Source organism: Ipomoea nil, unplaced genomic scaffold (assembly GCF_001879475.1).
Source record: "Ipomoea nil cultivar Tokyo-kokei standard unplaced genomic scaffold, Asagao_1.1 scaffold1720, whole genome shotgun sequence".
Lineage (NCBI taxonomy): Eukaryota > Viridiplantae > Streptophyta > Magnoliopsida > Solanales > Convolvulaceae > Ipomoea > Ipomoea nil.
The window spans coordinates 789,747-811,277 of record NW_017618148.1 but is presented as its reverse complement, the minus strand read 5'-3'; the positions used below and the strand labels follow the sequence as shown (position 1 = coordinate 811,277).

At 35.4% G+C, this 21,531-nt stretch overlaps 3 protein-coding genes and 1 long non-coding RNA gene across 10 annotated transcripts in view; 3 read left to right on the top strand and 1 right to left on the bottom strand.

Moving 5' to 3' along the window:
• The first annotated feature begins 394 nt into the window (after positions 1–394).
• LOC109191781 (homeobox protein knotted-1-like LET12) lies at positions 395–5,003 on the top strand. Its single transcript, XM_019342443.1, has 6 exons — positions 395–1,119; positions 2,769–2,889; positions 3,866–4,059; positions 4,148–4,279; positions 4,367–4,503; positions 4,596–5,003. The coding sequence occupies exons 1-6, from the start codon at positions 529–531 to the stop codon at positions 4,636–4,638; spliced, it is 1,218 nt and encodes a 405-aa protein (XP_019197988.1). The 5' UTR covers positions 395–528; the 3' UTR covers positions 4,639–5,003.
• A 3,631-nt stretch (positions 5,004–8,634) lies between these two features.
• LOC109191783 lies at positions 8,635–15,887 on the bottom strand. 3 transcript variants are annotated; one of them, XM_019342445.1, is made up of 2 exons: positions 15,868–15,887; positions 8,635–9,212 (listed from the first exon to the last, which is right to left on the bottom strand). In XM_019342445.1, the coding sequence occupies exon 2, from the start codon at positions 9,210–9,212 to the stop codon at positions 8,730–8,732; it is 483 nt and encodes a 160-aa protein (XP_019197990.1). In that variant the 5' UTR covers positions 15,868–15,887; the 3' UTR covers positions 8,635–8,729. The 3 variants fall into 3 exon arrangements, with proteins under 3 accessions (XP_019197990.1, XP_019197991.1, XP_019197992.1); XM_019342446.1 differs by having other exon boundaries at positions 15,864–15,882; XM_019342447.1 differs by having other exon boundaries at positions 15,852–15,870.
• LOC109191779 (putative late blight resistance protein homolog R1B-16) overlaps positions 12,144–21,531 on the top strand; it is a 25,234-nt gene continuing 15,846 nt past the window's right edge. The window contains exons 1-2 of one of the 5 annotated variants that reach the window (XM_019342436.1): positions 12,144–12,733; positions 12,827–13,770. In XM_019342436.1, coding sequence (XP_019197981.1) covers positions 12,727–12,733; positions 12,827–13,770 — 951 coding nt within the window. In that variant the 5' untranslated portion in view covers positions 12,144–12,726. Of the gene's footprint in view, positions 12,734–12,826; positions 13,771–20,746; positions 21,511–21,531 lie in introns of those variants that run through there. The other 4 variants (XM_019342442.1, XM_019342438.1, XM_019342440.1 and 1 more) reach the window with 4 other exon arrangements.
• LOC109191784 lies at positions 19,130–19,845 on the top strand. Its single transcript, XR_002055977.1, has 3 exons — positions 19,130–19,559; positions 19,670–19,718; positions 19,803–19,845. It is a non-coding gene; the product is annotated as an uncharacterized LOC109191784 (long non-coding RNA).

Sequence of the window (21,531 nt, the reverse complement as noted above, 5' to 3'; positions counted from 1 at the left end):
AACATAAAGAGTCAAGACTTTTATATCGAGATTCAATCTTGTAACACTTCTTCAAAGGGAGCCATTGAGGTGCCATCTAAGCACAAGGTTTGAATCATTATTATTACTAAAACTTATAATTGGATAGTATTGGGATCGAGCCTCAGTAGAGATGATATTGACTCTGCTTCAATAAGTTGAAAAAATAGTTATGAACAGATACTGCATTGTAATAGAGTAAGTTGTATTCAAAAAAAAAAAAAAATCATCAATTTTCCTTGTTTGCCTAAATTAATTATTAACTAACGATGAAATTGAGGATTGGAGTGTAATTATAAAAGTTGGAAGGGGTGAAGACGAAATTATCCAAATTGTAAAATACGTGCACGGACATCCGCACAAATACTGTTGTAGTAAACGCTTTCTCTCTCTAGAGTCTCAATCATATACTTGAAAAACATTTCTCTCTCTTCTCTCTCTCTCCCTTCCTTTTAGTTTTCCTCTATTATCAGTTGAAGGAAAAACGAGCAGAGAGTTGTGGACACTAATATGGCGTTTCAGGACCACTTCTCTCAGGAAATGGCTCTTCAACAACAGCAACAGCAGCAGCAGCAGCAAAACGCTGTCGTTTTGCACTCCATGCTTCCGGCCGATCACCACTCCTCCTCGCCCAAATCTCCGCCCTCCACGTGGCTCAACACCTCCCTCCTCCGCCAGCACAGCCACCACTTCTCCGCCCCCGCAGACGCCTCCGCTGCTGCCGCCGCCGCCGGCACCAGCTTCCTCCACCTCCAGACCACCAACTCCGACTCCTCCACCTCCAACCACTGGCTCTCCCCCACCGGCGAGGGGCCGAAGAGCGACGCCGTTTCGGAGCCGATGAATAATAGCAACAATAACGCGAATAATAGTGAGGAGAGTAGCTGGGAGAGGGAGAAGTGCAAGGCGGACATTCTGAACCACCCGCTGTACGATCAACTGCTGTCGGCGCACGTGTCGTGCCTGAGAATCGCCACGCCCGTCGACCAGCTGCCCAGGATCGACGCCCAGCTCGACCAGTCCCAAAACGTCGTCGCTAAGTACTCCGTTCTCGGTCAAGGTCAACAGCCTCTCGACGACAAAGACCTTGATCAATTCATGGTAATTCTTCCTTTATTTTTCTTCTACAATTGTTTTTCCTTTACAACTCACTTCAGTTTTAGCTGAGACTTCTTAATATATATGGATTTTTTTATTTTTATTTTTTTAAATTTTCATACGCGTTTTTGTTGTGTTCCTTATATGGATTTTAAACCTAGCTAAGTTGTTGAATTTCTGGTTTATAGACTTAAATTTACAATAAATGACCGAATGAGGTGCAAAGTTCAATTCTGCAAAAAGGCATGACAGTTATCTTTGTCAATATTGGTGTTATTTGTTTTTCGTTTAAGCATTTGATTAACTGGTCTTATTTAGATGCTTGTTCTTGTTCAATTGGTTGGTAGTTTAGTTTGCTAAATTTGTGTGAGACTTTGATTGTGGAGTACTCCTAAGTTAAGGTATGTCCTGAAATAGCATGTCTATTGTGATGGAATTAGCTTTTTAGTATAGTTTTATTTTTAATTTTAGACACCTAGAGATGGTCTACATTCTACAAAAATGAGCATGCCAATAATCTTTTACCTTAACTATAGATACATTTTCAAGCATGTTTTGGTTCTTTCTGAAGTTGATTGTCAAGTGTATTTGTGGTTTTTAAGCAACAATTATGCAAAGGAAGATTTTCCTCTGTACAACTGCTGGAATGACTGTATGGCTATTTAGATACGTCTTGTTACATGGCACTTTTTATGGATTAAAGTTCCATGCTTTTCATGGCTGTACCTTCATAGCTGAAGTATTGTTCTTTTAAGAATAGTACTTCATAAATGAATGCATCTTTGTTCAGAGAGGGAGATGAGAACAATGTTAGTGAAGGATAAGTTCCTAGGAATGTTCCTGGAGGAACATCAGTTTCCTAGTTAGTTTGCTTGTTCACTCAAAGGTTATTTCATGGGTCAAATTTTGTATTATTAGCTGGAACATCAGAAGTGTCGCATCATAAGAAGAATCTCGTAGGCCTCGGTCCACTAAGTATTGAAGCAAAACATTGGGAGTGCTTTGGAGAATCTCTTTCTTGATATAACAGTTCCCACTTATTATTTGGCCTTGTCTTTGTTGTTCTGTGAAAGTTGTGCTTCTGGAATCAAATTATCTGCATATAATCATTTTGTCTAATGTTTCTAATATACAAATGGCTAAGAAACAAAGAATTTGTTATTTTTATTTTTAACTTTTCAGGTAAAATATCTTTGAAGCGGCTTATTTAATGGATGATATTCTGACTCTGTTTAATAGAAATCTATTTTTTGTCAACTAGATTTACAAATCCATTAAATGAACAGAATCATAGGTTCAATAAAAATCAGTGTTTGAAGAATAGTTTAATGGTATTGGGCTATTGGCTTGAGATTATTATTTGCAAGAGGTCTCAAGTTCAATTTTGCTGCTTCCACCACCCAAAATACTATAAAATAAAATAATATAATATAAACAATAAAAAAATACCACCTTGAGGTTCTACTCTCTTATATCATTCATTTCCATGCATGTTATTCCTTATTTTAACTTATGATATCAGTGAATTATACAGTTCCAATTTTAAATATATTTGTCTATTTATTTCTGCATTTAAATATTGATATTCATTCATTGTTTTGCACATGAAACTTACCATATTCTCTTCTTTTTTGTTTCTTACTCTGATGCAGACACACTATGTTTTGTTGCTCTCATCATTTAAAGAACAGCTGCAGCAACATGTCCGAGTTCATGCAATGGAAGCAGTCATGGCTTGTTGGGAACTTGAGCAGTCTCTACAGAGCTTAACAGGTGACAATCTCCCACTTTATATGCCCCCTTCCCACCTCCACTCCGAAGCCTCTCTTTCTTTTCCTTGAAAACCACAAGAAAATAAACTAATGTGTTGGTTTGAATTTTTGAGTTCATGTGAGGAAATTATATATGAGCAGAGAGCAGTTGATTTGAAAAAGTTTGTCCACCTTTCTCCTATCTATCAATTGATTTCTGATTGTCAAATGTTTCAAATGAAAAATTCTCCTGCATTTATTTGCTTCTGTTTCTTTGATTTCTGCCCTTGCTTTCTTTATTCTAGGAGACATTCTAGTTATGGTGCCCTTGCATCTTCTGTAATCTCCAAAGAAATAAACCAGAAATGGAAAAAATTTAACAGATTCTCTTTATAATTAGTGTACACTTCTCATGATGCTTCATGTGTTTCCTTAATTAATAACATGCTCTTGGACCATGCAAGTCATATTCAACAGTTTGTCGTACATCATAACATCCATCTACAATCATTTCCCCGATTTGTATGGACTCTGTTGTGATATAACTCTCATCAACATCCATGAACACATTGCTCCTGTGTTTTCCTTGTTTGTTCAATCCCTTTCCATATTTCCATAGCAACCACTTATAGCTTCCTCTTTGTTGGACTTTCTTAAGCATACAAGAAAACCAATTACCAGCTTCTATCTCTATAACTTGATACAGATGCCTATACATTGTAAGAATCCTGATAAATTCTTTTTTTGTCCTGATAGACATTTGGCAAATTTTCCTGGTTTTCTGTGTTTCACTTTCATTAATGCATAAAATGACTTGTTATATTATGATTTCCTTTTCCCACTCTTAAAGTTGTCAGAAGACCTAGTGTTTGTGTTTAGCTTCTGAGTTGCTATGCAATCAAATTAAGTAGATAACCTCTATTTCTTCCTATGCATGTGTAATATCTTGCTCAAAATTTATGTATAATCCTGTTAATTGTCAACGATTTTTGTTACAGGGGTGGCACCGGGTGAAGGTACAGGTGCAACGATGTCTGATGATGATGATGAGCAGGCTGATAGTGATGCTAACTTTTTTGACGGAGGTCTGGATGGATCAGACACCATGGGCTTCGGTCCTCTTGTGCCTACTGAAAGTGAGAGGTCTCTGATGGAGCGTGTGAGACAAGAATTGAAGCATGAGCTCAAACATGTAATAATATTGCATCCGTGATACTGGTATGCTGTTAATATCTTCATCTATGCCATTAGTGAATTATTCTTTTGTTTTTGTTTTCTAGGGTTACAAGGAAAAGATCGTGGACATCAGAGAGGAAATTTTACGCAAGCGAAGAGCCGGAAAGCTGCCTGGTGATACTACATCTGTCTTGAAAGCATGGTGGCAGTCACACTCAAAATGGCCATATCCAACGGTAGGAATATGCCCAATTCTCCATATCTTAAACTAGGCATTTATGATTTACCCTCCCTAACTGCCTTTATTTCGCTAATAACCTCAGGAGGAAGACAAAGCAAGATTAGTACAGGAAACAGGCTTGCAACTAAAACAGATAAACAATTGGTTCATCAACCAAAGGAAAAGAAACTGGCACAGCAATCCTTCATCATCGACATCCCAGAAAAGCAAACGCAAGAGGTAGGTTGCTATCCCTGTATGTATCCCCTCGTTTTCTTAGCTACATTGTCTGTTGTAGATCGATCTTGATGCTGAGTCGGTTTTTGGTAAAGCGGTAGTGCAGGAGAAAAGATGAGCAGTGAGCACTTCATCTGAGGAGCAGAAGTTGTATAGTGGCAATCCCATCATTATTCCCAGCATCACAGTACACACATAGTTAGCACGTGAAACGAGAATGGAGCTCTCTGGCGCACACAGAAGTTTTGGCCACTAGACTGCCGGTGTGGGAGACTTATCAGATCCACTTAGACTAGTTAGAATATGCTTTTGAATATAATGTGGCTTACATATTTAAGCAGCAGTGCATATTTTGTTACTTGTTTTTTATTTTTTTTGGCGAGGTTCATCAATGTTTAGCATCTATATATAATGTCTATACTTCGATCTTACCAACGTATCAATGCTTTGTAAGTTTCACCTTTTAAATTTTTGTGAATATAAGTGGCTGTTGATTATGGTTAGGATTTAGAATAGAAGTCAGAAGATGATATTTCTAGATGGCAACGTCAAGGTTTGTTTTAAAATTTAAATGAACAGCTTATTTATTAGCTCAGTTTTCAGTCCATAATTCTAGCTCAAGTGATCCATCTCACTTGAGAAGATCTTACATAAATTTTAATTTGTGTTATGAAAGATTTTTTTTTTTTTTAAAGTAACAAAAAGCTTTATTAATTCCGAACGGAACGGTGGGTGGCAAAGCCTCTCAAGTCATACATGATTGCCAATCAAGCTTTATTAATTCCGGAAGATATTGATTTTAAAATGTTAGGTATTGATTTTAAAATGTTAGGCATTGAATGGTAAATAATAATTTTAGAAATTTATATACCAATTTGAAGTTTAATAATCCAATATAAGTAAGCAAGTTAACTATTAATTATACTTAACCACTTTGCAAATAAAATAAAGCTTACCAGAAAAACAATCAATCGTTATGCCCTGGACCCGTGTCCAACATGCTGGACACGGATAACAGTGCCGTTAGGCACTGTTATCTCCTTCTTTAAAAAAAAAAAAAAAATCAGACTGCTTCGTTATAAGAGTATATGTTCATAATTTTATTACTATATGTTAATAATTGTACATTCATAACTCTATAAATGTACATTCATAACTCCATAACTGTACATTCATAACTCCATAACTGTACATTCATAACTCCATAATTGTACATTCATAATTTTCGAAGCTCTATGTTCACAAATTTAGAGCTCTATGTTCATAATTTTATCACTATATATTCATAATTGTAAGTTCATAATGTCAGAGCTATTTGTTCATAATTCGATCAATAACTGCACATTCATAAGTCCATAACTGTAGATTCATAATCTCATAACTGTAGATTCATAACTCCATAACTGTACATTCATAACTCCATAACTGTACATTCATAATCTTCGAAGCTCTATATTCACAATTTTAAAGCTCCATGGTCATAATTTTATCACTATATGTTCATAATGTTAGAGTTTTGTGTTCATAATTTCATAATTGCATAACTGTACATTCATAACGGAATAACTGTACATTCATAACAGCATAACTGTACATTCATAATCCCAAAAAAAAAAAATAACGCCATTAACACCGTTAACGGCAAAACACGCGCAAAATTATTATTATTTTTTTAAAACTAAATAACGCGTTTTTTTTTAAAACGACGTCGTTTTGGGTCTGTGTCCACACTTCATTGTGGACACGGTCCAGGGCATAATTTGCCAAAAACAATCTCCTGGGCTACTGACTTATAAACTAAATATTACTAGAAAAAGAAAAAAAAAAACCTTAGCTCCTCACTCATAAAATAAAAGATCTGATTATTATACAGAAATGACATTTATTAAATGTCCACAATTGTGAATTTTACTCGTCATCAAAATAAATAAGTAACAGACTTCAAATTTGATATTTTGCTATAGTGGTAAGAAGATTCCTCCTGTACATGCAAGTTGGAAGCACATAAAAAGGGGATCATCACATCTCATGTCTGCGTTACTTCAACACCCCTAATAGTAATATTTTGATTGAAATAAATTAAAGATGATTGGGTCCATAGAAGCTTCTATCCGGCCTGCAAAACTCCATGTTTCATTTTCTTTTTAAAATACTTTCTAAGATGTCACCAATTGGCTTACTTCTTCCCCATATATATATGTATTATATACAGACACGCAATGTTACTTTTACAATTTATACATTTTAGTTTTTGTACACTTATTATGATTTTATTTGTTCAATCAAATGTCAGTATATTGGTTTGGATCTTAGAGCACATATACAACTAAATTAGTTTTGTGTAAAAAATTAAATTATACAACTAAAATATAGTATTTCTATATTGTTCAAATTAAAAATCATATATACAATTATATATGATTGGGTCAAAGTATAATGTAGTGTAGAGACTAGAGAGAAGAAGGTTCTTGGAGCATCTTTGTGAGTTGTGAGCAGTGAGCAGGAAACAGCTGTCAAAGAAGGCGGCTGCTATCTCTTTCTCCATTTGCGGGCCGCCGGCGACATATCATATGTATCCAAATGTCTTTCTCCTCTTTTTTTTTTTTTTTTTTTTTTTTTTTTTTCAAATATACAGTATGGGGGTTTTTTGGTTGTATGGAAAAAAATATTTTGAAAGAAAAAATTCTTCAAAAGTTAACTTAAAAGTTAATTAGGCCCCTAAATTTTTTAAAAGTGTAATTACACTCATTAACAATTCATTTAAGTGCAATGAAGCCTAAAAACAAGTTAATGATCTGTTATCACATGTCATTAGGGTCCAGGTCACATTCCGGCGAATTTTTCGACAAAAAAAAAGTGACCAGCAACTGATCTAGATTTGTTAAAAATTTCGCCGGTCACTTTTTTGTCAGAAATTTTGCCGATTACTTTTTTTTTTGTCAGAAAATTCACCAGAAGGTGACTTAAACCCTAATGACCTGTGATAGCAGGTCATTAATTTATTTTTGGGCTTTATTGCACTTAAATGAATTGTTGAAGGGTGTAATTGCACCTTTAAAAAATTTAGGAACCTAATTGACTTATAAACTAACGTTTGAGGGCTTATTTGACCCTTTTTCTTTATATTTGTGATTTTATAGTCAAATGCGAGCAAGATACGAAAACCAACTATTGATAGCTGGATTAATTAAATAATTACACCAGCCGGAGCCAGATGTAATTGAAGTTATAATATATTGTCATATGATTGAAGTTCATTTTTTTTTTTTAAATATAACAACTAGTTTGATTTAATTTTAATATATATTTTTTAGTAAGGTACGTAATCTTTGATGTAGTTTACACTGCCAAGTGTTTTAGTACTTGAAGTAAAATATTTGATGTCCCTTTTACATTTGTCTTCACCTTTTAATAATGTTACATTATGTAGTTTATTGATCATGAATATATCTAAAATTTTAAACATTGTTAATACATATATTAATGTGAATCATAATTCTATCAATAATGTTTCTATGACATTTTATTAGCTTTCTTTTTAAATTTAATTTATGAATATAGTAGTACTCTCTCAATCCCATTTTGTTTGTTATTTATATTATTCATTGATCAAATTAATTACGGAGTACTTTTTTTATTGATATTTTAAATATATTTTTAAATTTAGTTTTTTTTTATTAAATACGGAGTAAAATGTTTTAACCTATTTTTTTTGTCTGACCACATATTTTATCAACTAATCAACTAATACTATACACATAGACTACATGTTCATGTCAGATAACACACTGACTAATCCATGGCTGAATTGTAGGCGTCTCTAACCTGAAGATTTATGGCACTCCATACCTAAAGTCAATGATTCAAGGATGAATGAGTTTCTTTCACTTAACCACACCCTCCAGATTCTTGGGCTAAACGGTAATATCCATGTCGTTCAACTATTTTGGAATGGATCGGAGGGAGTGTAATTTTATTACTTACTCCAAAAGACTGAATCCCCAGCCCTAAAGGCCCCCACATCCCGACCCGACAGAGCATGTGGGAGGATGTAAATTTATTACTTGATAAAACTGAAAAGCAACCTTAATTAATACTCGTAGTTAATAAAAACCATGGGTAAAAGAATAAAAAAAATTCAAATCCGGTTAATATATACGGAGTATTACATTAACAAAACATATAAATTAAAACACAAAAAATAATTACAAATGACGATTCCATCCCTATCACATTCCACCACCCACCCTCTGACCGGGGGCGGCAAACCTGGTGGAGAAATTACGCAAAAGCCCATCACCTTCTTCCTCCGGCATCCCGTCAGCAAAGTTGAGAGCGTAGCTCTCGGCGTCGTACTGGAACGCCGTCGTTTTCCCTTTCTTGGGGTTGCAATACTTTCCGATCTTCCTAAGCGCGTTCTTCCACTTGGGCCCCGCAACCACCTCGGAAAACTCCTTCAGTTTCTTGAGCTTCTCCCCCAGCCACGACCCCCTGCCGCCGTTATCCTCTCCTCCGATCAGGTGCCTGGCGTCTCCGCCGCCGGAGCCGAAGCCGCAGAGACGAAAACAGCCGCACCAGCTCGGAGGAACGGCGCCGTCGTCGTCGTCGTAGTAGACTCCTGCAGCCGCGGCGCCGGCGCTGCCTTCACGGGAGGATTCTCTTATTGGTGAATACGTGTTCATGAAGGGCTGCTTTTCTTGATAACCGGACATATGAATCGTTTATGTGTATTTAGTTGAATACGTTTGATGGGAGGGGAAGAATGGATAAAATGGAAGTTTTGGTTTGAGATGTTTATATATTAATGCGTGAGCGTGTAGCTTTTCGCGTAGTGCATATTGAATTTTATGAAGGAACGTATAAAGAAGCATCAAGGAAATGCAATGGGATGTGATATTAATTACCAACTTTGACTAATATAATAATACCCCCCAATCTCATTTTACTTTTGAATGCTATTAGCTCTATTACATTGTAATGTATCTGTTCATATACTTTCTCAACCTACTGAAACACAAAGAGCCAATTAACGCCTCCACTGAGGCTTGAACTCACAACCTTCCAAATGGAAGTCCAACCCGGGTACCATTAGACCACATAGTCTTGGTTTTCACTTTCCTTTTTAATTTGTCTAAAAATATTATTCTTTTTTTCAAAATTGAACATCACCCCGCATGGACAGCTCACTTAATCATAGGATGGAGTTTGAAAATAATGACTCGAAATTGAGTCTCATCAGCGATAGTATAGTCTCTGTTTAATCCATGGAATTGGAGATTCAACCTTATCACTATCATTCTACTTTTTTCAATTTATCCATATTAGTTTTGCTGGAAAAAGTTAGATGCATAATTGAAAATTTAAACACATTTCATTTAATTTACGGAGTACTTTAATTTCTTAAAACATGCAAAAAAAAGTAAATATGACAATCAATCTGCGATGAAAGGAACAATAATTATAAGGTAATGATGTAAAATCTGTAGAGTATTCTGGGTCATAGTAGAATAAATCCACAATTTAGAGAAATGAAAGAAAAAGGAAAAATGGAGATATATATAGTTTCTTTGGTTATTTTTATAGTTTCTATTCATATATATAATACTTTTTTTATGAGATGATTAGTCTTTGATAATAAGTTAGTAGGATTAATTAATTAATGATGAGACCCAATAATAATAAGTTAGGAAATTTTTAGAGGACTTAAAAAAAAAAAAAGGTTTCCAAAATTTTCTTATTAAGGAATAGTTCATTTACTCCATTAACTATAAGTGCCACCACCTGTTTGATACTAATGTGGTAGATTTAGGCATTTAGCCGTCCTACTAATTGACAAATAAAACATTCATTTATGTGATTACTAATGGCTTAAAGTCCTGGCATCCTAACTTTTGAGGTTAAAATTGTAATTTTATAATGCGTATATGCACCCAATTGCTGAACCAGTAAATCTACCTACCAAATAAAAGTTACGTTTACAAATTTGGAGAATGACTTGTCCCATGTGGGAGGTCGTGAGATCGAGCCTCAGTGGAGGCGTTATTGATTCTTTGTGCTTTATTAGATTGAGAAAATATGTTTGAACAGATACTACTATATAATAGAGTTAGTAGCATTCAAAAAAATAAAATAAAAATTCAGTGAATAACTTTCGAAAGTTAAAATTTTTAGATTATTCTGTGTTTGGCTATTAAAAAAATGAAGTTAATAGAAAATATCCATTTTGGTCAAATAAAAAAATATCAATTTTAATGAAAAATGACTTTCAAGATTCTTCTCATGTTCAATTCTCTCTCTCTTTTGTGGTGTTAAATCATAAATGGGTAGGTTGGCTTGCCATATGTCTAGTCATGATTTGAATTAAAATATGTTAGTCTGGTTAAAATATAAGTTTAGTCCGTTTAGGCCAAAAAATAAAAAATTCAATGGGGATCATGCATGGTGCATATGGATGCAAAAATGACATTGTTTTGACAAAAAATGCGCGTCTTACTTAAAAAGAAAAGTTCAGTTTTGATTCCCCTCAACATCATTGTGTTGTTAATTCATTCTGAATTTTTAGTTCATAGATTCTGAATTTTTAGTTCGTTCATTGATTCTGGATTTTTAGTTCGTTCATTGATACTGGATTTTTAGTTCATTGATTCGGGATATTTAGACGTAAATCGAAATTGATTTTTTTTTCATTCATGCTGGATATATAGTTCATTAACTATGGATATTTAGTTCATTCATTATGGATTTTTAGTTCATAGATTCTGAATTTTTAGTTCATTGGTTCTAGATTTTTAGTTCATTGATTCTGGATATGTAGTTCAAATTATGCACAACATAATGCTATTGTTGGGAATTGAAACTAATTTTTTTAAAGTGGGATGCACGTTTTTAATAAAACGACGTCATTTTTTGCATCTGGTGCATACGGATGCACAACATAATTTGCTTAAAAATCTTAGCTGGTGCACAACCCAAAAAATTTAAAATATTGAAGTTTTTCTAACAAAAAAATTTCAACGCATTTTTCTAAATTTCTTTAGTTTTGAGTTGTTAAATTTATATATGACTAAATACCAATTTTGGTTCCATGTGTATTAGCAAAATGACGATTTTGGTCCATATGTTTAATTCCTACCAATTTTCATCCACGACTATTGTGTGAGTACCAATTTTCATCCACGATTATTGTTTTAGTACCAAAATTCATCATGCTGGTCACTCATTCGTTTTAAGACGTACCGAAATCTAAAATTTTAAGTGTATTTTCGTCTTTTTCAACTTAAGATCTCAATTTGAACATGAATAGTAAGATTTAAGCTCAAAGATCGATCCCAATTCGCAGTTCTCATCCTCATCTTACCTTAATTTGAGGAGTAGAACCGTGAAATGAGATCGGTTTAAACACACTGTTGTGTCTGACGCACAGTACATAATTGATTATGCACTGCGGTGCACAATATAATTTGCTACCCCGCTAGCCCAAATTGGTACACCAAAATTAATAAATTGAAAGTAATGCACTTAAATTTAATAATAAATATAACAAAAAATATAAATAATGTACTTTTTATATATTAAAATGTACACAAAAGTATGTATACCATATTTCAGGAAATAATTTGCCGGGTTATGATTCTAGTACGTAAGCTAAATCGAGGAATTTTTTAGATTTTTTAAAGATCTCAGATCTGTTTTCGAAAATTGGAGAGCATGTGGAGAGAGAGAGAGAGGGGGAGAGTTTTCCACATGCGCCCTATGATTCCACACAAACACACTCATAAGCACAGAGAGAGAGCGAGAGAGAGCGATTGGTATTGGCTATGGCTTGGTTTGCTGTAACTTCAGTGATGCGAACAATAGAGCTTGAGTTCCTGCAACCTCATCCGCGTCTTGTTCTTGACCACACAGAGGCAGAAGCAGGGGAAGCTCTCCATCGAAGGCTTGCTCACTTGCTAGCCTTTCTTGATAATCATTCTCAGAATCAATTGAATGATGGTGACGACACGACCAAAGAGTGGAAAGGGAGAATTAAAGAGGTTGCACTAAGAATAGAACACGAAATTGAATCACAAATAATTGATATTTGTGGCAGAGAGGACCCGAGAAGGCAATTCCTTGGAAGAGTTGACGACTACATACAACCTCAAAGATTCCTTACAACCTTGCAAAATGCAAAGGATTGGACCGGAGAGTTTACGGAGTTGGTGAAGAACAAACAGCCAATGAAAGATGATGATATCCCTTCTTCCAGAAAAAAAGATTGAGCATCATGCTGCTGGTACACAGCTTCAGAGCACGATATCGGAGCTAATTCAAGATTCGAAAAACTTGAATATTCCGTCGTCCAGTGAAAAGATTAAGCATCATTCTGCTGGTTCAAAGCTACTTCGGAGCTCAACAATGGTAGGACGTCATCACGAAGTGAATATGATTTCGGAGTTACTTCTTCAAGATTCACCCAAAGAAAGACGGGTTGTGGCCATTGTTGGCATGGGAGGTATAGGCAAGACAAAGCTTGCTCAAACATTGTATCAACATCCAACAGTTTCATCACATTTTGACGTTGTTGCTTGGACAACTGTGTCTGCACAATCTGACATGCGACAAATGCTTCTTCAGCTCTTGTCTACTATGCGAATCTCCCAGGAAAAGGAAATCATCAATAAAAGCAACGAAGAACTAGCAGACCTATTACGTAAACGTTTAATGGGTCAGAGGTATCTCATTGTTGTAGATGACTTATGGAGCACAGGCTCTTGGGATGAAATCCAAAGGTGCTTCCCAGAAGATATAAATGGAAGTCGAATATTGGTGACCACTCGACTTCAAGAAGTGGCCATTTCTACAGGATCACATAATTCTTTGCTAAACATGTCTTTCCTAAATGCAGAAGAAAGTTGGAGATTATTTAGTGGGAGGATTCTCAATCAAGGAAGCTACTTAAGCTTTCCGCCTATGAAACTTGAAGGGATATGGAGACACATTGTTAAGTATTGTAATGGATTGCCGCTTGCAATTGTGATAGTTGCAGGACTTATACAAGCCATTGATGAGTCACTATGGGAAACTGAATCAGAGGAGATTGAGAAAATATTATGTGCCACTGTGACCAATAGCCTTCTTGATATTTTTTCAGAGATTCTCAGGTTGAGTTACAACCACTTACCTAATGTCTTGAGAGTTTGTTTCTTATATCTTGGAGTTTTTCGTGAAGATAGTGCAATCCCTATGAAAAAGCTTATTAGATTATGGATAGCAGAAGGGTTTGTGAAGGTAGAAGAAGATGCTGAGGATTACTTAACTGATCTTGTATCTAGGAGTTTAGTTATGATTGACAGTTTGAGCTTAGATGGCAAGATTAAGTCATGTAAGGTGCACGACATCGTACATGACTTTTGTAGGAATGAAGCAATGAAGGAGGGCCTCCTACATGTTGGTGCCCCACATTCATCTGTAAGGACGACTCAACGTTGGTTAAGTTTAGATTCAATGTATCCTAAACTTGATGTGCACACTGGCTTCAACAGGTATGGTTCCCTCTTTTGCTTTCATCATGATGGTCATATGACTCAAGTTTATCAACTTCCTGCAACTCCTCAATTCAAGAGATTGAGAGTACTAGATTTATGTTCTCTCCAATTCATTAACGGTATACCTTCATATGTTGGGGATCTAATTCTTTTGAGATACCTAGCTCTGCGTCCATCCAAGTCTCTTAACAGTTTACCAGTGTTAAAAGATTGGAATTTACAAACTCTCGTGCTTTTTGAAAATTGGGGTGGCAGTACAAGTGCAGACAACCCCAATCCTTTGATACCTGGAATTTGGGAGTTGCCAAAGTTGAGACATCTCCAAGTTTGCACAACATTTGTGTTGGGTACTCCTACTGCGGTTCATCAATACATACAGACAGTTCAATGGTTGCGCCCATTCCAATGTACAGAGCAAGTGTTTTTAAGGATTCCGAATGCAAAAGCGATGGGAATTTTGATGGAGGGCAGTGTGGAATCTGGAGAGCCGAATTGTTTGGATAATTTGAGGTATTTACATCAACTTGAGGAACTAAAAATTGAAAGCAGACATAATAATCCTGTTTTACTTCCAGTAGTTGTGGATGCTTTTCCAGTACGCCTCGAAAAGTTGAAACTGAAGGGAACTTTGGTGCCATGGGATGCTATGAAAGTTATTGGTATGTTGCCTAACCTCCAGGTGCTTAAACTTATAAATGGAGCTTGCCAAGGAGGATATTGGGAACTAACTGAAGGTAGTTTTCGTCAGTTAAAATCATTGCTTATTTATGGATCAGATTTGATGCACTGGGAAGCTACTGGTGATAATGATTTCCCTGTCCTTGAGCGCCTAATTCTTAAACAATGTTATGAATTGGAAGAAATCCCTTCTAGTTTTGGAGATATACTCACTCTACAGTTGATTGAGTTGTGTCATTGTTATTCTGGGCTTGTCAATTCTGCCAAACAAATACAAGAAGAGCAAAGAGATTATTATGGAAATGATGAACTTGTTGTTCGTGCCTACAATATTTGGGTATCTATATATACAACTCACTCAACCTTACTTAGCTTTTGTATGCTATTTTAATTTCTATTTCATTCCCATCCTTAATTAATATATTCTTGTATCTAACTAAATTTCAGAGAATTGGTGAAGAGGAAGTAGAATGAAGATAGTGAAGGAGATTTTGAGGTATTAATAATTATCTCAAAACTGTGGATTCATCACATGCATTATATTCCTAAGTTTATGCAGCCTCGGGGTAGAAATTGTGTATTCATGGGTATATCAGCCAATGTTAAGGGATATATGTTATATAATTTGCTTGATCACACAATTTTTATTTCCCGCGATGTGGTCTTTTATGAACAGGAGTTCCCCTTTTCTGAGCAGCCAGCCAAAGAAGCACCCCAACTATTTAATCCTTCTCTACCAAACATTCCCACGTCAACTTCCTTGAATTATGAGCAGCCAAACAACTCGCAAATCAGTCTCAGTCCTTCTCCAGTGAAAATTGTTGATGATCCTTTATCCTGCGAGTCTAATCAGGAGACAGCACAACATGAAGTGGAAGCCACTGGTGGTCAAGCATCTCTTGAGATTACGGTGACACTAAGGGGGCGTTTGGTTCAAGTTATATAATATAACCAAGGGAATGTGACATTCCAAAGCTCACATTCCGGTATTTGGTTCATATTATCTTAGGGAATCTAACATTCCTAAGGAATGTCACATTCCCTCCACATAGGATTTTGAAGGGAATGTGATTCCCTTCAAAATCTTAGGTAATGTAAGATAACTTTGGTTATGTTAGTTTATTATATATATATATATATATATATATATATATATATATATATATATATATATATATTATTTTTGTAATTATATATATTTTTTATTTTTATTATGTTATGTTAACATATAAAATAATTTTGTTTCTCAAGTTCAAGATTTTAGTTAATATTTTAAAATCATGTAATTATATATGATACCGTTATCTTATTTATTAATTTTAATTTTTAAATTTATTAAAATATATGAAAATATGTTAAGGATATTATAGTGCATATAAAAATAATCCTAAACCAAACATCATTATATTACATACCCCAATTTTAACTAAATACAGGAATCTAACATTCTCAGTAATCTAACATTCCCAGCAATCTAACATTCCCTAAGGTAATCTGACATTCTGTGAACCAAACGACCCCTAAGATACATCCTCTTATGAAGTGGAAGCCACTGTCAATCCTTCAACTCCTTTAAGAGGGTCAAACAGAGAGAGGCACATGCCCAGGAAATTGCAGGAGTACTACTGTGACATGGTTCGAAAGCTAGGTTCCTCACCTCATGCTATATCCAAGTTTGTGTCATTGATCACTTAACTCATGTGCACAAGGTTCTCACTTTGTCTCTTACATCCATAAAGGAGCCCCGTACATACAATCAAGCCATCAAAGAAGACTGTTGGAGGAATGTGATGAAGATAGAAATTATTGCCTTGCAAAATAATAACACTTGGCAGTTAACAGACTTACCAGCTGGGAAAATACCAATAGGTTGTAAATGGATTTACAAAGTCAAGTTCAAGGCGGATGATTGGTGGTAAGGGCTACACACAACAATTAGGGGTGGACTACATCGAAATCTTTTCTCCGGTAGCAAGGATAACCACCATTCGGACCTTCCTAGTTGTGGCTACATCTAAGGCGTGGCATGTTCATCAATTAGACATCAACAACGCCTTCGCCTTCAGTACACAAATAATGTACTTTTAGTATATTAAAAATGTGCACCGTATCTTGTAAATCAAGGAATTTTTAGAATTTTTTTTTTAGATCTCAGATCTGTTTTCGAATATTGGAGAGCATGTGCAGAGAGAGAGAGAGAGATAGAGAGTTATCCGCATGCGCCTCAGTCATGATTCCAATAGAAGAAGATGATGAAGCAACAGCCAGATTAATTCATTATCAATTCCTTGACATTACTATTCAACTTTTGTTCACACTTTCAATCTCACTAAGTTTCTATTTACTATGAAAACAAAGAAATTTAACAACTGTTTTAATAAAAAAATAAAATAAAATACAAAACGTGTTGACTTGGGACTTGGGAGGAACCGCAGTTTGTGTAATAAAGATTACAGAGCATTATTATTATTGCACACAAACACACTCATAAGCAGAGAGAGAGAGGAACAAGTTTTGGTATTGGCTATTTTTGGCAGAGAGGCAGGACCCGAGCTGAGAAGAGTTACGTTGACGAGTACATACAACCTCAAAGATTCCTTAGAAGCTTGGAAAATTGGTAGCGGAGAGTTTATGGAGTTGGTGAAGAACAAACAGGCGATGAAAGATGATGATATTCCTTGGTCCAGTCAAAAGATTGAACATCATTCTGCTGGTTCAAAGCTACTTTGGAGCTCAACAATGGTAGGACATGATGACAAAGTGAATCTGATAAAGGAGCTACTTGTTCAAAATTCACGGAAAGAAAGACGGGTTGTGGCCATTGTTGGCATGGGAGGTATAGGCAAGACAAAGCTTGCTCAAACATTGTATCAACATCCAACAGTTTCATATCATTTTGACGTTGTTGCTTGGACAACTGTGTCTGCACAATCTCACATGCCACAAATGCTTCATCAGCTCTTGTCTACTATGCAAATCTCCCGGACCCAGGAAAAGGGAATCATCAATAAACGCAACCAAGAACTAGCAGATCTGTTACGTAAATGCTTATTGGGTCGGAGGTATCTCATTGTTGTAGATGACTTGTGGAGCACAGACTCTTGGGATGAAATCCAAAGGTGCTTCCCAGAAGATAGTAATGGAAGTCGAATATTGGTGACCACTCGACTTCAAGATGTGGCCACTTATACAGGATCACATAATTATTATTCGCTAAACTTGCCTTGTCTAAATCCAGATGAAAGTTGGGAATTATTTATTGGGAGGATTCTCAATTATGGAAGCTTAAGCTTGCCGCCTATGCAGAAACTTGAAGGGATATGGAGACACATTGTTGAGTATTGCAAAGGATTGCCGCTTGCAATTGTGATAGTTGCAGGATTGCTACAAGCCACCAATGAGTCACTATGGGAATCTGAATCAGAGGAGATTGAGAAAATATTATATGCCACTGTGACCACCAATCTTTCTGAAAGAATTTCGAGGATACTCAGGGTGAGTTTCATTCTCTTACCTAATGTCTTGAGAGTTTGTTTCTTATATCTGGGAGTTTTTCCTGAAGATACTGCAATCCCTATGAAAAGACTTGTAAGATTATGGGTAGCAGAAGGTTTTGTGAATGTGGATGATCAAAGGAGCTTAGAAGAAGTTGGTGAGGATTACTTAAAGGATCTTGTATCTAGGAGTTTAGTTTTGGTTGACAGTTTGAGCTTAGATGGCAAGATTAAGTCATGTAAGGTGCACGACATCGTACACAAGTTTTGTAGGAATGAAGCAATGAAGGAGGGCCTCCTACATGTTACAGATGAAGTATCATCTGTAATGATGACTCAACGTTGGTTAAGTTTTGAATCAATGTATCCTGAAGTTGATGGCTTCAACAGGTATGGTTCCCTCTTTTGCTTTCCTGCAACCCCTGATTTAAAGAGATTGAGAGTACTAGATTTAGGTTCTCTCCACTTCATTAACGGTATACCTTCATGTGTTGCGGATCTAATTCTTTTGAGATACCTAGCTCTGTGCCCATCCAAATCTCTTAACAGTTTACCTGTGTTAAAGAATGGGAATTTAGAAACTCTTGTGCTTTTGGAAAATTGGGGTGGCACTACAACTGCAGACAACCCCAATCCTTTGATACTTGAAATTCGGGAGTTGCCAAAATTGAGACATCTAAAAGTTTGCCCAACATTTGTGTTGGGTACTCCAACTCCGGTTCATCAATACATACAGACAGTTCAATGGTTGCGCCCATTCCAATGTACGGAGCAAGTGTTTTTGATGATTCCGAATGCAAAAGTGATGGGTATTTTCATGGAGGAATTTGGAGAGCCGAATTGTTTGGATAATTTGAGGTATTTACATCAACTTGAGGAACTAAAAATTGAAAGCAGACACAATAATCCTGTTTTACTTCCAGTAGTTGTGGATGCTTTTCCAGTACACCTCAAAAAGTTGAAACTGAAGGGAACTTTGGTGCCATGGGATGCTATGACAGTTATTGGTATGTTGCCTAACCTCCAGGTTCTTAAACTTATAAATGAAGCTTGCCAAGGACAACATTGGGAACTAAGTGAAGGTAGTTTTCCTCAGTTAAAATCATTGCTTATTTATGGATCAGATTTGAGGCACTGGGAAGTCACTAGTGATGATTTTCCTGTTCTTGAGCGCCTAATTATTAAAGAATGTTATGAATTGGAAGAAATCCCTTCTAGTTTTGGAGGAATAGTCACTCTACAGTTGATTGAGTTGTGCCATTGTTATTCTGGGCTTGTCAACTCAGCCAACGAAATACAAGAAGAGCAAAGAGATTATTATGGAAATGATGAACTTGTTGTTCGTGCCTACAATATTTGGGTATCTATATATACAACTCACTCAACCTTACTTAGCTTTTGTATGCTATTTTAATTTCTATTTCATTCCCATCTTTAATTAATATATTCTTCTATCTAACTAAATTTCAGAGAATTGGTGAAGAGGAAGTAGAATGAAGATAGTGAAGGAGATTTTGAGGTATTAATAATTATCTCAAAACTGTGGGTTCATCACATGCATTATATTCCTAAGTTTATGTTGGCTTCTCTTCAATTCTTGCAGATCAGAGTTGGAAAGAAATCTGTAGAGGATGAGTGTAATAATGGTATGTGGATGTCCTGGCCTTTTTTTTTTTTTTTTTTTTTTTTTTTTTAGTGCTTTGAATTCAGTCTGAGGAATTGTTTCAGTGGAATTGTTTTTCTAGGGATGAGCTAAGCTTGATTTTGATGATTTTTTTTTTTTTTTTTTTTTTTTTTTTTGTGGGCTTGTATGTGTATTATATTTCATAAACTTTTACATGTTTATTCACTACATATTTCAGACTTGTTTTTAATTAATACCATGTGAATTGAAGGTTATATACATTTCAATTTTCAAACATTTATACCTTTATATTTTGCGAAAGGAGGAAACTTATAAAATCAAGTATTTTATATTTGTTTTTTATTTCTTTGGTTTGAAATTTCATATATACTCGGTATTGTTATCATCTAGCAACTAAAAAATATTATATATTTTACTATCAGCATGTAGTAGAGTCGTGTCCCAGAGTGTGTCAAAATCTGTCCACTTTTTTTTTTTAATCCTAATTTGTTCTGAATCTCTAAGCATGAAAGTTGTAGAAGATATATAGTCTTAAATTTCCATGCACAGTTGAATCACCTCAATTGAATTTCATATGAAAGAGATATGACAAAAATACTCTTAGCATGTCGCAAGCAATGTGGTGTCCCTTGTACATGTTAGATTCTTCCTTATTTTTTGGCCTTGATTCTAGAAATAGAACAAGCGAAAAGAGGACAACAAGAATGTAAAAACTAAAAAAGGTTTGCATAAAAAAAAGAACTCTTGAAACTAGTAAAATTTATAATATTTTATTTTCATTATTTGTTTCATCCCAATTTTTAATTATTGTGAATGATATATTTTTAGTCACTTAATTATTTTATGTAAAGATAGTGTGGAGTAGTTTTAATACTTAGAGCAATAGAGCTATTCCGTGAGGGAAGAATATTCGCAAATGAGAGGTATTCTTTCATCGAGGGAAAGGATTGAAAGTAGTAGTACTTCCTCCCTTCCCACAGCCTCAGAGCTTCAGAGCACAATGGTAGGGCGCACTGCTGAATTGGAACGTATCAAACGGTTATTCCTTGATGACAAATCTCAAGAAAGACTGGTTATACCTATAGTTGGCATGGCTAGAATATTGTTGACCAGTCGACATGATGAAGTGGCAAGATCGTATACTTATTGTTCTTTAAACTTGTCTTTTTTAAATTCAGAAGAAAGTTGGGATTTATTTCTCCAAAAGATTCATCCTGTAAGATTGCGCTCAGAAGTCGAGGCAATATGGATACACATTGTCAATTATTTCAAGGGATTGCCTTTTGCAATTGTTATAGCTGCTGGACTTGCACGAGCAATCAATGAGTCACTATGGGTTTCCAAGGAGATCGAGAGAATATTTTATCAAAGGATGTGTTATGATCTTGTTCAAGGTATTTCAAAGATACTTATTTTGAGTTATAACAACTTGCCTAATTTTTTGAAGATTTGTTTGTTATATTTGGGAATTTTTCCTGAAAGTACTGCTATTCCTGTGAAAAAATTTATTAAATTATGGATAGCAGAATGGTTTGTGAAAGTAGAAGGTGAAAAGAGCTTAGAAGAAGTTGCTGAGGATTTTGTAAAAGAACTTGTATGTAGGAGTTTAGTTTTGATTGACAAAACTAGCTTAGATGGCAAGATTAAGACATGTAAGGGGCATGACATACAGGGACGGAGCCAGGAT